The sequence below is a fragment of the Lolium perenne genome, chromosome 4 (genome assembly GCF_019359855.2).
Source record: "Lolium perenne isolate Kyuss_39 chromosome 4, Kyuss_2.0, whole genome shotgun sequence".
In the NCBI taxonomy this organism is placed as follows: domain Eukaryota; kingdom Viridiplantae; phylum Streptophyta; class Magnoliopsida; order Poales; family Poaceae; genus Lolium; species Lolium perenne.
Genome location: NC_067247.2, coordinates 173,926,675 through 173,942,949, shown reverse-complemented (window position 1 = coordinate 173,942,949; position 16,275 = coordinate 173,926,675). Strand labels below are relative to the sequence as shown.

Below are 16,275 nucleotides of genomic sequence, written 5' to 3'. Positions count from 1 at the left end.
CGCAGCTGCCGAGAGCGCGGCGGCAGCAGCGTGGCAGGAGGAGGCTCTGGCGGACACCATTGCGGCGTTCGACGCCTCCACGGAAGAGGAGGCGCGGCGGCGCCGGACGGAGGAGATGAGCCGGCGGTGGGATGATGAGCGCCGGCGCCAGCGCGAGGAGCGGGAGGCGAAGTACCGTGAATGGCGGGTGGCGATCGAGCACCGACGGCGGGAGTCGCTCGAGCGCCAACAGCAGCTGGCGGCGGAGGAGCGTCAGCAGCGGGAGGCGGCGCTGGCGGCAACGGAGGCGGCCTGGACGAGGCGAGCAGATGAGTTGGCGGCGGAGGCTGACGCGTTAGCGTCAGCGATGATGGAGGCGCCAACGGATGAGGAGGAGGCGCCAATGGAAGAGGAGGAGGCCGAGGCGGAGGAGGAGGAGACCGAGGTGGAGGAGGACGACGACGTCGAGTTCGAGTGGTCCGACGACGATGGGCCGCACCCGGACGAGATGGCCGATCAGCAACGCGCGCTCGTCGAGTCCTTCGAGTCGGAGAAGAAGCTCCAGGACGACGCCCGTGCTCGCGAAGAGGCGCAGATTCGTCGCGCAGTCGAGCTCTCCCTCCAGGCGGCGCAGCAGGGGAGGGCGGACGTCGACCCGCTTCTCCGCTCCCCGCCATACATCGGATTTGACTCCAACTTTGTAATATATAATCAAATTTGAAAGAAAAACCTTTATTTTCATACACCAATATTCATTTGGGGAGAATAGTTCAGGGGACGTGACTGGGGAGCGACATCCCCAAACGCGGTACGAATAAAATACCGCCTCCAAACGCTCAATCCAGGACAGTTTGAAATACGGTTTGAAGGCGACTGGAAATGCTCTTATACTCTTTGTTTTTTTTGAAATAAATTACATGGGGGCCCGTTAACTCTGGTATCTTCGATCTGAAATGTTGTCGCCTGGTGTCACGACGACAATGTCCCCTCTCTTCGATGTACGCGGAGTAGATATCAGTTGACAACATTGCCACTATCAATCGTGGGTAGGGTAGGCACATAAATATGCACATGGGTCATGGTGCTCTGCTCGTCGATTTTGACCACTTCAACCTCGCCGATCGGACGGCTATCGGCGACCCAAGTAAAATCGACAGACAGCCAGCAGGAAGCGGCGCCGTACATCGCTGCGTCGCCTCCCCGTCGCCGCAGTAGTCGCATCCGCCGCCTTCCCGGAACTTTCCCCTCGCTCGCTCGCTCCGGTGGTTTCTTGCTTGGCCGGTAAACTTTCCCCCCGTCTCCCTCATTTTTATAGGCTCACCCGCCCGGATCAATTCCGTTCCACTCGCACTCAGTCTCAGATCCATTCCATGTCCCCCTCCCCACAGCATCGCTAAGCTCAAGCATTTTCTTTTACCATGGCCGCCACGCCGGAGCAGTTCCTGCGGGATGGCGCCGACTTCCTCGCCGACGCGGAGCCGCTCTCCCCGTCCCTCTTCCTCGACCTGCCGCCCACGCCCGCGCAGTCGCCGCCGCGCGCCGCCTCCCCGGACGACCACGACCTCGACTTCATCTCCCGCATGCTCATGGAGGAGGACATCGACGATAAGTTCTTCTACCAGTACCCGGACCACCCCGCCATCCTCTCCGCGCAGCACCCCTTCCAGCAGATCATCTCCGACTCCGCCACCTCCACCGACGACTCCCCCAACAGTAACACCACCTTCTCCTCCGACTCCGCAGCCGACAAATCGACATCATCCTCCTCCGACGACTCCGCCACCAACGCCGCCAACTCCACCTCCTCCGACTCTGCTATGTACGCCCCCGCCAGCCCCGCATGGCCGTACGACCCAATCGAGCTCGCCCAGCTTCTCCGCTCCCCGCCATACATCGGACTTGACTCCAACGACTTCCCCGCCGACAACCTCCTCTTCCCCAGCAACGGCGTCACCCCAGCGCTCCCCGAGGCCACCGCCCGCCAGAACGGCGGCAGCACGGGCATCCAGACATCAGCAGCCTTCTCCAAGAATGGGGGCGCGGAGAAGAAGCCAAATCCACTATTGAACAGTGGCACAGAGAAGCAGTCCAGGCAGAAGCCGGTGACTTCTCCCGCTGCTAACGCAGGCCAAGACGTGCTGGCCTTCTTCAGCGGTGGCCAGACGGATAGCGACATGGAAATGCTCAACATGGCGTTCCGCAAGGGCATGGAGGAGGCCAACAAGTTCTTGCCCACCAACAACGCCCTCCTCCTCGGCCTCGACACCACCTCCGATAAGCCGGCACCGCGCGGCTTCACCGCCCGCAGCCAAATGAAGAAGGAGGAGGCCGACACCTTCATGTTCCGTGGAGGTCGGGGTCGCAAGAACAGGCACGGCATGGAAGACTTGGAGGCGGAGGCCGGCAGGAACAGCAAGCTCATGGCCCCGGAGCAGGAGGAAATGGGCACTCGCGAGATGGTCGACGAATTAATGCTCCGCGGCTACGAGATCTGCATGCAGGGGATGGAGGACCTGCGCATCGCCATGGGCAGCGAGGCCGAGAAGAACAGCAGGAAGGGCACAGGCAAGGGGACTAAGCGGGGCACCACCGATGAGGTCGTCGACCTCCGCACCTTGCTCATCCACTGCGCCCAGGCGGTGGCCACGGGCGACCGCCGGGGTTCAAACGACCTACTCACGCAGATCAAGCAGCACTCCTCGCCAAAGGGGGATGCCACACAGAGGCTGGCTCATTGTTTCGCGCAGGGACTAGAAGCACGCCTCGCAGGCACGGGGAGCCAGATCTACCAATCCCTCGTCGCCAAGAGCACCTCCGTCGTGGAGTACCTCAAGGCCTACAAGCTCTACATGGCAGCCTGCAGCTTCAAGAAGATAAACACTGTTTTCGTCGGCAAGACCATCATGGATGCCATGGAGGGGAAGAGCCGCCTGCACATTGTGGATTACAATGTCCAATACGGATTCCAGTGGCCAGGCTTCTTCAGGTGGATTTCAATTAGGGAAGGTGGGCCACCTGAGGTGAGGATCACTGGCATTGATCTCCCGCAGCCTGGGTTCCGCCCGGCCTTCCAGATTGAGGAGACTGGCCGCAGACTCAGCAATGTTGCCCGCGAGTTTGGTGTGCCATTCAAGTTCCACGGTATCGTGGCAAAGTTGGAGACGGTCCGTGCGGAGGACCTAAACCTCGACCCAGATGAGGTGCTTGTTGTCACTAGCCAGTGCGGTTTCAGCAGCTTGATGGACGAGAGTGCTGACATGAACAAGCAGGACAGCCAAAGCCCCAGAGACATGGTCCTCAGCAACATTCGGAAGATGCGGCCTCATGTGTTCATCGACTGCATTGCGAATGGAACCTATGGCGCGCCGTTCTTCATCACACGGTTCCGGGAGGCTCTGTTCTTCTACTCGGCCCTATTCGACATGCTGGATGCGACCATCCCCCGCGACAATGAGGACCGGCAGCACATCGAGCGGGATATCATCGGGCGCTGTGCCTTGAATGTCATCGCCTGCGAGGGTGCTGATCGGGTGGATCGCCCAGAGACTTACAAACAATGGCAGCTGCGGGGACACCGGGCTGGGCTGAGGCAGCTGCCACTGAACCCAGAGGTTGTTAAGATTGTGAAGGATAAGGTTAAGAACTACTACCACAAAGACTTTGTCATCGATGTGGATCACCGGTGGTTGCTGCAGGGGTGGAAGGGGCGCATACTCTATGCCATGTCGGCATGGGTTGCTGCTGAGGATGACAACTCCAAAGTTTAGCTGCTTCTCTTCATTTGATTCCAGGGTGCTGATATAGAAGTTAATACATTTGAGGCAGGTTCATGTTTTATTTGATGTTATCAACAGAAAAATCTATGCCCCAGCTGCTGTGGTTCAGTTGAGTGGATTTTCATTCCAAGGCAGCTTGGATTAGCGGTCAAACTTGTATGGTAGAAATAAGTAGAGACAGACCATCAGTGTCTTGTAATGTTCAGATGCTTAGAGATGCGTAGGATTTAGGTAGGGGGTTTTAGGTATAGCTATGGACATGTTGCTGCAGAGCCGTGATGATGTACACCAAAATTAAGAACACTAGTTTTCTTTTCCTAGTGTATGCTCTTTCTCCTGTAGCTGACAAGCAATATTTGTATTTGTTTTTGATGGTTTAAAGATGTGTGTCTTATGAACTTCATTTTCTTGCTGTATCATCAGATTGGCTTTTCCTTGTGCCTGGAATGAGTAAGAAATGCTTGATTGACCAAGAAACTTTGCACTGGTTACTCAGAGCGTGTTTGATGTGTGCATGTATTATGTGTGTGTTCATACATTATCAAAAAGCTATTTCTCACAGGTTTCAGTTTCGTTAGACAATATTCCACTGTTATCATTCAGATATATTCACTATGAGTGATGTCTTCTTAAGAAATATGTGATCATACCATTTCATGGAAGTTTTACAATGATAAGTAAGTGTTTATGGAGTTATGTTTTTTTTTTAAATGGGGATGATAACTGAGGAGTCCATGAGTTAAAAAAAATTGAGAAGAAGTTCACAGATTCAAGTCTGTTCGATGCATCCTTGGTCAACTTCTGAATCTTCTAATTAGGATTTTAGTATGAAGTCCAGGTTCCAAAGCAAACAAGCATTGCATCTGTACGGAGTAATTGAACCTGTGGTCAGAGGTTGGTTAGATGCTTACTGCTTACTTGAGTTATCTACTTTCGTTTTGGAGATTACCTGAGTTATCTATGTGGTTGCAGGTTTGAATTGCCACTAAATTAGTGCGTCGGTCAAGCGCACGACTAGACATGGATAATTGGTTACATTACGTAGCTAACCAAATTAGGTTCACAAGATCTCAAGCTGGTAGAGCAGTTTGGTCTGTCTTTCGCTATGCATTTCTTAAGCATCTGTTTGGTAGAGCCACATTCTGTTTCCCTTTGAGGTTTGGGAAGCACATATGCAACCAAGTCACAAATGTATATAGTACTAAGAATGAACATTTTTTTTCAAGTATGCCTTTTCTCCTGTAGCTGATGATGATGCACAGCGAAATGAAGATCACTACTTTTCTTTCCTAGTGTATGCTCTTTCTCCTGTAGCTGACAAGCAGAGTTACATGTACTTGGTTTTGATGGTTTAAAAGATGCCGTGTCTTATGAACTTCATTTTATTGCTGTATCATCAGATTGGTTTTTCCTTGTGCCTGGGATGAGTAAGCAGATGTTTGATGTGTGCATGTTATTATGTGTCTGTGTTCATGCATGATCAAAAAGGTATTTGATTGAGCAAGAAACTTTGCACTGGTTGCTCAGAGCGTGTTTGATGTGTGCATGTTGTTATGTGTCTGTGTCCATGCATGATCAAAAAGGCATTTCTCACAGGTTTCAGTTTCTGCTAGACAGTGTTATCATCTAAATATACTACTCACTATGAATGATGTCTTACTGAAGAAATGTGTGATCATACCATTTCATCGAAGTTTTACAATGATAAATAAAGATTATGGACTTATTGTTGATGACAACTGAGGAGTCCCTGGCTTAAAATAAACCTGAGAAGAAGCCCACAGATTCAATCAACTCTGTCCTGTATTTAGTTAATCCTTGGTCAATTTCAGAATCAGTTAGGAAACTAGCATTGTAACTTGTGGTGAGAGGTTGGTTAGATGCTTCCTGCTTGCCTGAGTTATCCATGTGGCTGCAGGTTTGAATTGTTGCCTCCGAATTAGTGCATCAGTTGAGCGCACGACTAGGCATGGATAATTTGGTTACCTTACATAGCTAACCAAATAAGGTTCAAGATCTCAAGAGAGCTGTTTGGTCTGTGTTTTGCTAAGACTTTGTTGGGGCATCCGTTTACATTGGTGGAAGCCTATTCTGTTTCCCTCTTGAGAATTGAGAACCAAGTCAGAAGTGTATATACAGTATAGTACTGTGAATGCAGAGATCAGGGTCTAATTGTTTGAGTAAGCAGCATGTGGGATTAGATAAAGAAAGAAGATGCCTTGGAGTCTGGATGCAGATGCAGAGCTTATCAACTATGATGATCCTAGGGAGCTCAGCTTCATCCAGCTTGCTCTTGCCTTGTTTAAGCTAAATAATCACCATGACAGTTGGCCAGTTGCTTTCTTGTGTTATTTTGTTACTGGTGGAGTACTTGCTCCACCCTGGGAGGCTGGGACCGGCGGCGAGCCGGAATTACAATTGTCAGTTGGCCCTTTTGTTGTCGGGCTCATACTGCATTTCCAGGAGCCTTCCCATCCCATCCCTACTTTTAAGGAAGCATCATTAGCAGAGCTTGACAGTGGACTCGTTAAATCCTAGTACTACTACTACTGTCTGCACAGCTTATTACCTAGTACTCCACCATACCTAGTACTCCAACACTGTTGTACACTTGTACTACTACCAGCAGCAGCAGCAGAGCAACAATGGCTGGCAGTGGCACGCCGGAGGAGTTCCTGGGGCAGCAGCAGGGCTTCCTCGCGCGGCTGGAGCCGCCGTCGCCGTCCCTCTTCCTCGACCTGCCGCCGACGCCCCGGTCCGAGGAGGACGGCGACTCCGCCTTCGACGACATGGCGCTCCCCTACATCTCGCGCCTGCTCATGGAGGAGGGCACGGACGACCAATTCTTCTTCCTCTACCCCGACCACCCCGCGCTCCTCAGGGCGCAGCTGCCCTTCGCCCAGATCCTCGTCCACAGCGGCGGCAGCGCCTCCGCGCTCTCTCCGTCCTGCTCCTCCTCCGACGCCGCCGCCTCCCCCAGCCCCAGCATCGCCTCGCCCTACGACGCGGTCCAGATCTCCCTCCCGCCCTACGCCGACGCCACCAGTGCGTCGCCGCACCACCACGGAGTCCAAAACTCCTTCACTGGTAACTGCTTGTTGACCGGTGACCAGGACATGCTCAAATTGGCCTTCCTCAAGGGCATGGAGGAGGCTCAAAAGTTCCTGCCGCCCAACAGCACCCTCCCGGTCAACATCGGCTCCACCCTCGCCGCGACGACGAAGGAGGTGGCGGTGGTGGGTGGAGTGCCCGCAGGCGGTGGGCTGAAGAAAAAGAGGCACAATCCGGAGCCGGAGGCGGGCAGAGCCACCAAGCTGATCGCGCCGGACCAGGAGGAGGAGGATGGCGCACGCGAGCTGTTCGACGAAATGATGTTCCAGGAGCAGGAGATATGCATGAAGGGGGTTCAGCAGCCGCGCGTCCCCGTGGAAGCCAAGCCAGCGAGGACCAGCCGCAAGGGGACCGGGAAGAGGGGGCGGCCGAGGAAGGGCGTGGTTGGCAGCGAGATGGTGGACCTGCACACGCTGCTGCTCAACTGCGCCGAGGCCGTGTCCGCCGACAACCGCTGGGGCGCGAGCGAGCTGCTCAAGAGGATCAAGCACAACTCGTCCCCGCTCGGGGACGCGCCGCAGAGGCTGGCGCATTATTTCGCCGAGGGGCTGGAGGCACGGCTGGCGGGAAGGGGGAGCCAGCTGTACCAGTCGCTGATGGTGAGGCGCACCTCGGTCGCCGACTTCCTCAAGGCCAACCAGCTTTACATGGCGGCTTGCTGCTGCAAGAAGGTGGCCTTCGTCTTCGCCAACAAGACCATCTGCAATGCTGTGGCAGGGAAAAAGCGGTTGCACATTGTCGACTATGGTCTCAACCAAGGATTCCAGTGGCCAGGCTTGCTACGCATGCTGGCGGCTAGAAAAGGCGGACCTCCGGAGGTGAGGATCACCGGCATTGATCTCCCTCAGCCTGGGTTTCGCGGATCCGACCACATTGAAGATACGGGGCGAAGGCTTGGCAACTTCGCTCGTGTGTTCGGTGTGCCATTTAAGTTCCATGGTATTGCAGCAAAGCGAGAGACTGTCCAGCCTGAGGACCTGGACATCGACCGGGATGAGGTGCTTGTGGTGATTAGTCTTTGCCATTTCAGACTTCTGATGGACGAAAACGTCTGCTTTGATAGCCCGAGCCCCAGGGATGAGGTTCTCAGCAACATCAGGAAGATGCGCCCGGATGTCTTCATCCATGGGATTATGAATGGCTCTTACGGTGCGACGTACTTCCTGACACGGTTCCGGGAGGCGCTGTTCCACTACTCGGCACATTTCGACCTGCTGGATGCGACCGTCCCCCGGGACAATGACGGGCGTATGCTGCTCGAGCGTGACATCTTTGGGCGCTCTGCCCTGAATGTCATCGCATGTGAGGGCGCAGACCGGGTGGAACGCCCCGAGACGTACAAGCAGTGGCAGGCGCGGAACCGTCGGGCTGGGTTGAGCCAACTGCCCTTGAATCCAGAGGTTGTTAGGCTTGTGCTGGACAAGGTCAAGGATAACTACCACAGAGACTTCGTTGTTGATGGGGATCAGCGGTGGTTACTGCACAGGTGGAAGGGGCGTGTGCTCTATGCCCTGTCAACCTGGATTGCTGACGATGCCACCTAGCTTCTTTTCTCCAATCTAACATTGATTGTAGACATCAATAGATCTACCCATGTTTATATGTTAGCACTTAGCTCAACATCTATGTTGTAGAAAGTAGTAACTTCTGTGGTGCCATGAGGTAGGCAATTACTTCTACTATGACCTGGAGGTTCATTACATGTTTTATTTATTTCAAAACCACTTTGTTGCTCATCATGGATCACAAAGCATGTGTTAATATTTTTTTTTAGTTTAGATATCTACAGAATTTGGATGACACTAAATTGGATGCTTTGGCAGTCCTGTTGATGCAGAATTTGAACAATGAACCACAAGACCTGTAGAGTTTATGAGTTCATGCGGTCAAATAGTTTGGTACTTCCCTTTGGGACTGTGTAGAGTAACCATATGTGTGTTGAAACTGTAAAGTTGTACTGGCTAGTTGATGTGCACATTGTTGAAACTGTAAAGGTGTGATAGGCTTGACCATCATAACATGAAGTTTGCACTGGTTATAGTTTCTGTGAACAATGGGCTCTTATTTTGTAGCCTAATTTTGCAATGGTCTCAGATAACCTATGATCCTATAACTGCCTCTCTGAAAAGAGGTTATTCATCATATAACTTGAAAGGCTCAGTGATATACTGTAGAATGATGACTGTGAGAAAGGTGCTAACTTGCACAATTGCAGATTGCATGTTGCTTCAGCTGTGAACCACTTCTAGGCCCAATCTTCGTACTGTGCTCTGCTGATCTTGGGTTTCAGTATTGCTCTTGTAATGCTTTCTAATGTGTACTTCATGCTCCCAGATAATTGACTGAAAACATCTGTTTGAGGTTATTACTTAATCTCAATTGCTATTTCTGTCTATGCTTTAACGTCGCAACTGTTAAGATTCCGTGCCATGCTTTTTCTTTACCTGCAGGACTTTGTTGGGCCACTGATTTGGTTTAGTGTGCAGAGCATATGAGAAAACAATAAGACTGAAGGATTGAGCATGTCAAAGATATGTACACACTAAAGCATGACCAAGATCTTAAGGTATGTTTTGGTCTCAAATTATTTACTCTGTCGGCATAGTGATGTGACCTTTTAAATATCCACATAAATAATTCTGTTTACGCACTCCTTTTCCTTCTAAGATTTATATGAGACAAAGTAAAAGATATAAGTATGTATGCATGTAATTTTAGTTGCAGCTCAGAAATCTGGGTCCAATAAAACTTTTTTTAGATGAAAGTAAATAAAGCTAAGTGCAATAAATACAACGGAGTGGCTGTCGGAAAGTAAACAGCGATGTGAGCTATGGCGAAGACCGTCCGATGCAAGATCAGCGGTTGTAAGTAGGAAGCGATGGCGCGAAGCGGTAAGTTGAAGTCACGGGCGTCGAGTGGAAGATCGATGGCTGTATTTGATCAAGGTGTAGCAAACCAAACTGAATAAGTGTGAGCTACAGTAAAATTGCCGATTCTTCAGTTTCGTCAGATCAGATCTCTGAGAGTTGAGAAGCGCATGCGACCAAGTCACAAGTGTATAGTGGGAGTACTGGTAGTAGTATGAATGAACAAAGGATAATTTAAGTGAGGGTAGTGAACAGATGAGGGATTTATTATGTATGCACGATCTGGGACCCGTAGATAAAGTAAGAATAAGTATTGCAGCCTGGACCGATGCAGAGCTATCAGCCATGATAATCAATTCCAGGGACGGTCAATGGCGAATTATCCATCTCCTAGTTTGCTTGGGTTGGTGTACCTGCTCGCTCAGCTCCCATTCAACTTGCTCGTGCCTTGTTAAATTATTAGTCCTTGAATCTTTGTGTACACCACGGCAGAAATCTTCTTGAATTAGTATAATATATGCTGCGATCGCCATGTTGGGCTAAGCCTCACCATCAATTTCACAGACTTGCTTTCCTTTTTCTTTTCTATATTTGGTGCACTAGTGCTCCGCCCTGGGCTGGGACCGGCGGCGAGCCGGAGTTGCATTTGACTCATTGTCCAGGAAGCATCACTAGCAAAGCTTGTTGTTTCCTACTACTAGCAGCATGGCAATGGCTGGTAGTGGCACGCTGGAGGAGTTCCTGGGGCAGCAGCTGGGTTTCCTAGCGCGGCTGGAGCCGCCGTCGCCGTCCCTCTTCGTCGACCTGCCACCGACGCCCCAGTGCGAGGAGGACGGGGACTCCTCCTTCGACGACATGGTGCTCCCCTACATCTCGCGCCTGCTCATGGAGGAGGGCACGGACGACCAATTCTTCTTCCTCTACCCCGACCACCCCGCGCTCCAAAGGGCGCAGCTGCCCTTCGCCCAGATCCTCGTCGACGCCATCCAAAGCGCCAGCGGCTCCGCCTCCACCTCCACCTCCACGCTCTCGCCGTCTTCATCCTCCTCCGACGCCACTGCCTCCCCCACCCGCAGCACTGCGTCGCCGTACGACCCAGTCCAGATCTCCTGGTCGCCCCCTGCCACGGGATCCCCTGACACCCAGAGCTCCGAGCTCCTCAACGGCGAAACTGAGCAGCCCAGCCTTGGCTCTGGTTTCTTTGATGGGAATGGCTTGTTGCCCGCCGACCAGGACATGCTCAACTTGGCCTTCCTCAAAGGAATGGAGGAGGCAAAAAAATTCTTGCCGCCCAACAGCAGCCTCACAGTCGACATTGGCTCCACCTTCGCAGCGACGGAGGAGGATAGAGTGCCTGCAGGTGGCGGCCTCAAGAAAAGGAGGGACATGCTGGAACCGGAGGTGGGCAGAGCCACCAAATTGATGATGCCAGAGCAGGAGGAGGATGGTGCACGCGAGCTGTTTGATGAAATGATGTTCCAGGAGCAAGAGATATGCATGAAGGGGGTTCAGCAGCTGTGCATCCCCGTGGATGGCTCCAGCCGGAAGGGGAGTGGGAAGAGGGGAAGGCCGAGAAAGGGCCCGGTTCATAGCGAGATGGTGGACCTGCACACGCTGCTGTTGCACTGCGCGGAGGCGCTGTCCGCCGACAACCGCCGCGGCGCGAGCGAGCTGCTGAAGCGGATCAAGCACAACTCATCCCCCCTCGGGGATGCGGCGCAACGGCTGGCGTATTATTTCGCCGAGGGGTTGGAGGCACGGCTGGCGGGTAGGGGAAGCGAGCTGTACCAGTCACTAATGGTGAGGCGCACATCGGCTACGGACTTCCTCAAGGCCAACCAGCTTCTCATGGCAGCTTGCTGCTGCAAGAAGGTGGCGTTCATCTTCGCCAACAAGACCATCTGCAATGCCGTGGCAGGGAGGAGACGGTTGCACATTGTGGACTATGGTCTCAATCAAGGATTCCAGTGGCCTGGCTTGCTGCGCGTGCTGGCGGCTAGAGAAGGTGGACCTCCGGAGGTGAGGATCACCGGCATTGATCTCCCTCAACCTGGGTTTCGTGGATCCTATCACATTGAGGAGGTGGGGCGCAGGCTCAGCAACTTTGCCCGTGTGTTCGGTGTGCCGTTTAAGTTTCATGGTATCGCAGCAAAGCTGGAGACTGTCAAGCCCGAGGACCTGAACATCGACCGGGATGAGGTGCTTGTGGTGATTAGTCTTTGCCATTTCAGGCTTCTGATGGACGAAAACCTCGGCTTTGATAGTCCGAGCCCCAGGGATCAGGTTCTCGACAATATTAGGGAGATGCGCCCAGATGTATTCATCCATGGGATTTTGAATGGCTCGTACGGTGCTACATACTTCCTGACACGGTTCAGGGAGGCACTGTTCCACTATTCTGCACAATTTGACCTGCTGGATGCGACCGTCCCTCGGGACAACAACGGACGTCTGCTGCTTGAGCGCGACATCATTGGCCGATCTGCCTTGAACGTCATCGCATGTGAGGGTGCAGACCGGGTGGAGCGCCCTGAGACATACAAGCAGTGGCAACTCCGGAACCGCCGGGCTGGGTTGAGGCAGCTTCCGTTGAACCCAGAGGTTGTTAAGCTTGTACTGGACAAGGTCAAGGACAGCTACCACAAAGACTTCGTTGTTGATGGGGATCAGCGGTGGTTGCTGCACAGGTGGAAGGGGCGTGTGCTCTATGCCTGGTCAGCCTGGATTGCAGACGATGCCAGCTAGCTTCTTTCTCGATCTAACTTTGATTCTAGACTTCGATTGATCTATCCATGTTTATACTTAGCTCAACGCCCATGTTGTAGTAACTTCCACGGTGCCATGAGGTAGTAAGTTACTTCTATGGTGACCCAGAGCTTGATGACGCAAGTTTTTATTTCAAAACCACTTGATAATGCTCATCATGGATCACGAAGCTTTAGGGGTGGAACTTTTGTAAGTTAGAAATCTGCAGAATGCAGTAATGTCTATGCGTTCATGAGCTGGCACTGAATTGGATGCTTTGGCTATTGTATTGCTGCGGATTTGTAACAATGTTCCAAAATACCTGTAGAATTTATGAGTTCATGTTGTCAAATTGTGTTGGCATGTCCCTTTGGGCCTGTGTAGAGTAACCAGATGTGTGTTGAAGCCGTAAAGTTGTACTGGCTAGTGGCTAGTCAGAGTTGATGTGCACTCATTCTTATAATTCTCTGCACGAACAATTAAAGGTTAATTTGCACTGATGATGGTTTCTGTACACAACAGGCACTTACTTTATAGTCTTAATTTTGCAATGGTCCTAGAAAACAGATGATCCTATAACTGCCTCTCTGGGAAAACAAAATTTATAATATAACTTCTGTAGAGCTCAGTGATATACTATTGAATCATGATTCTGAGAAAGGTGCAAACTGTGCGCAGTTGCAGATTGAATATACCTCCAGCTGTTAACCACTTCTAGGCCCATTCTTCATACTGTTCTCTACTGATTTTGGGTTTCAATATTGCTCTAGTGATGCTTTCTAAATGTGTACTTTATGCTTCCAGCAATGAGTACTGACTACCTCTGTACATCCTTGTGAGCTTATTACTTGATCTCGATTGCCTTTTCTCTCTATGCTTGCACCTTGCAAGTTATAGTATTCTGTGCTATGTTTTGTTGCTTACCCACAGGACTGTAGAAGGCCACTGATTTGGTTAAATGTGCAGAGCATGCGAGAGAACATAGGACTAGGGATCGAGCATCTCTAAGACGTGTACAAACTTTAGCATGGGCAAAGATCTTAAGGTATGCTTTGGTCTGTGGGAACATATTGTTTACTCTCTTGACATATTGATGCGACCTTGCAGACATCCACATAAACTATTGTGTTTTGTGCTCCTTTTCTTTTCATGTGGGACAAAGTACTGTTAGTTGTAGTTCAGACATCAGGAGTAGTGTATTGTGTGCATGTCTTTTATTTTGCCAAGGATCAGGAGTAGAGTAAAATATGTAACACTCTTGTGCTATGAATTGGAACAAGAAGCGGCAGAAGGTGACATCACACCATGGTTGATTAGGAAATCAGGTGTTATTTGTACTTTCTTGTTGGAAAATAATCGGTGATTCCAAGGAAACAAGCTTAGCACAGCAACATCATACCTACCAATCTGCCATGCCTCTGTTCCATTCACCAACAGCTTACTCTTGAATCCTAAGAAGCCCATTGTCATTGCCATTACACTGCACGCCACCATGGCTGCAACTCCCGTCGATGACTGCAGTGCTACGCAGGATCACCTGTCACTTCCCTATATTGCAAGAATCCTCATGGAGGAGCAGGAAGAGGAAGAGGATGTGGATGAGAACCACCCTGTGCTCCTTCATGCCCAGCGATCCTTTGCCCAAATCCTCTACTCCTCCAGTGTGCTTGCCTCTGCCTTATTGGCAAACCAAAGCGACAACTTTGCCGGTGTCACACATTCAAGGAGTTCAGTCAAAGACAGTGTTATTCAGAGCAAGCCTAGCTCAGACGTCTTCAACTTCAAAGCTGCAGATGAGGTTGGCAGCTTTTTGCTGCTCGCCAACAATGAGCACAACATGGACATGTTCAGCACTGCCTTCTTCAAGGGCATGGAGGAGGCCAACAAGTTCTTGCCTACAGACAGCAACCTAATGGCCAGCAACCAGGGCCAAGCAAAGGAGAAAAGCTGCAGGGGCCGCAAGGACAGATACAGCAAGCTGGAGGCGGACGTTGGCAGGACAAGCAAACGTCAGGAAGCCGGTGCCTATGAGGAGTTCGACGAAATGCTCATTGCCTTGGACAATGGGTCTGGGAAGAATAACAAGAAGGGGAGAAAGAATGAGGTGCAGGTGATTGACCTGCACACGTTGCTGATCCACTGTGCCAAGGCAGTGATGGATGACCGGCAGAGTGCGGGTGAGTTGCTCAAGGAGATCCACCAGCATGCCTCACCCACTGGCGATGCCACGCAGCGGCTTGCCTACTGGTTCGCAGAGGGGCTGGAGGTGCGGCTCTCTGGCACAGGCAGCCAGGTGTATGGCACACTCACGGCAAAGGGCACCTCTGCTGTGGCACACGCAGAAGCTTATCAGCTATTCATGTCCACCTGCTGCTTCAGGAAGGTATCCTTCTTGTTCGCCAACAAGGCCATCTTCAATGCCGTAGTGGGGAGGAGCAGGTTGCACATCGTAGAGTATGGCTTCCATTACGGGTTCCAGTGGTCGGAGCTGCTGCGCTGGCTGGCAGCAAGGGATGGTGGCCCGCCGGAGGTCAGGATCACCCACATTGACCTTCCACAGCCTGGATTCCACCCAGAAAAACATATGGAGGAAATGGGTAATCGGCTGACTGACATTGCCCGAGAGATTGGTGTTCCATTCAAGTACCGTGCAATCATGGCGCAGTGGCAGACCGTTTGCATCGAGGACCTGGACATTAAACCTGACGAGGTTCTTGCTGTGAACGACCAATTCAATTTCAGGACCTTAATGGACGAGAGTGTCATCGCAGCCAGCCCAAACCCCAGGGATGCAGTCCTCAGCAACATCAGCAAGATGGAGCCAGACGTGTTTGTCCAAAGCATCATGAATGGCTCCTATGGTACCTTCTTCCTGTCACGGTTCCGAGAAGCCCTCTTCTATCACTCTGCGTTTTTTGACATGCTTGATGCAACCATGCCACGGGAGAGCAAACTGCGGCTGGCGCTGGAGCGTGACGTCTTTGGCTGGATTGTCCTGAATGCTATCGCATATGAGGGAGAGGATAGGGTGGAGCGTGGTGAGACCTATAAGCATTGGCAGATCAGAAACCAACGGGCCGGCCTCAGGCAGCTGCCACTGAACAGAGAGACTGTTAAGATGGCTAGGGACATGGTCAAGAAAGACTACCACAAGGATTTTGACATTGACGAGGATCAGCAATGGCTGCTGCAGGGTTGGAAGGGTCGCATTCTTTACGCCCACTCGACGTGGGTGGCAGAAGCAGCTAGCTACCACTGTTAGCTATTTTCTCCTAGCTGTACTGGAGCAAAGGCAGCTACAGATAATTAGCACTCTACTATTTGTGATGAGGTTTATATTCTAAACTTTGGAGATGCATTTTGACTCGTCCAGTGTTCGTCGGACGGCATAAATCATTTGGGATGATTTTCCTTTTTTTTTTTGCTCTTGTCTTGTACTCAAGCTCATAAAGAAGATAAAAAAATATATTTGTATGGTTTGTGAGTTATCCTTTTTCTTTCCAGAAAATGCAAAGCTTGCGTCTCGATGCATTGATAGAAGAATAGAGTTACGAGCCTAAGACTAGTCCACTACATGATTTGTATGGTTTGTGATTTATCTGGCGTGATGGCTACATACATGATCCAATAAATTTGAACTGGTAGCATGCTTGTTTTTGTGGCTAATGTAACTGGCCACTACAGTGGCGCATCAGTCTCCAGAATTTGATGCTGAGATCTGGATATTGACAGGAACTTTCTGATCTCTTTGTCGCTGTCTGATGGATTCATGTGATGCCGGCAAGGAACATGAAGTT

The 16,275-nt window shown here is 51.4% G+C and overlaps 4 protein-coding genes across 4 annotated transcripts; all 4 read left to right on the top strand.

Annotated features, from left to right (window-relative positions):
* Nucleotides 1-1,056: 1,056 nt before the first annotated feature.
* Nucleotides 1,057-4,153, top strand: LOC127294638 (scarecrow-like protein 34). The gene is made up of 2 exons (XM_051324500.2): nucleotides 1,057-1,260; nucleotides 1,368-4,153. The coding sequence occupies exon 2, from the start codon at nucleotides 1,398-1,400 to the stop codon at nucleotides 3,744-3,746; it is 2,349 nt and encodes a 782-aa protein (XP_051180460.1). The 5' UTR covers nucleotides 1,057-1,260; nucleotides 1,368-1,397; the 3' UTR covers nucleotides 3,747-4,153.
* Nucleotides 4,154-6,311: 2,158 nt separating this feature from the next.
* On the top strand, nucleotides 6,312-8,602 carry LOC139830558 (scarecrow-like protein 34). Its single transcript, XM_071818907.1, has one exon. It carries the CDS (start codon nucleotides 6,401-6,403, stop codon nucleotides 8,408-8,410), a length of 2,010 nt encoding a protein of 669 aa, XP_071675008.1. The 5' UTR covers nucleotides 6,312-6,400; the 3' UTR covers nucleotides 8,411-8,602.
* An 853-nt stretch (nucleotides 8,603-9,455) lies between these two features.
* Nucleotides 9,456-12,978, top strand: LOC127294641 (scarecrow-like protein 14). The gene has a single exon (XM_051324503.2). The coding sequence runs from the start codon at nucleotides 10,439-10,441 to the stop codon at nucleotides 12,476-12,478; it is 2,040 nt and encodes a 679-aa protein (XP_051180463.2). The 5' UTR covers nucleotides 9,456-10,438; the 3' UTR covers nucleotides 12,479-12,978.
* Nucleotides 12,979-13,517: 539 nt separating this feature from the next.
* Nucleotides 13,518-16,215, top strand: LOC127294642 (scarecrow-like protein 14). The gene has a single exon (XM_051324504.2). It carries the CDS (start codon nucleotides 13,971-13,973, stop codon nucleotides 15,738-15,740), a length of 1,770 nt encoding a protein of 589 aa, XP_051180464.1. The 5' UTR covers nucleotides 13,518-13,970; the 3' UTR covers nucleotides 15,741-16,215.
* Nucleotides 16,216-16,275: the final 60 nt, after the last annotated feature.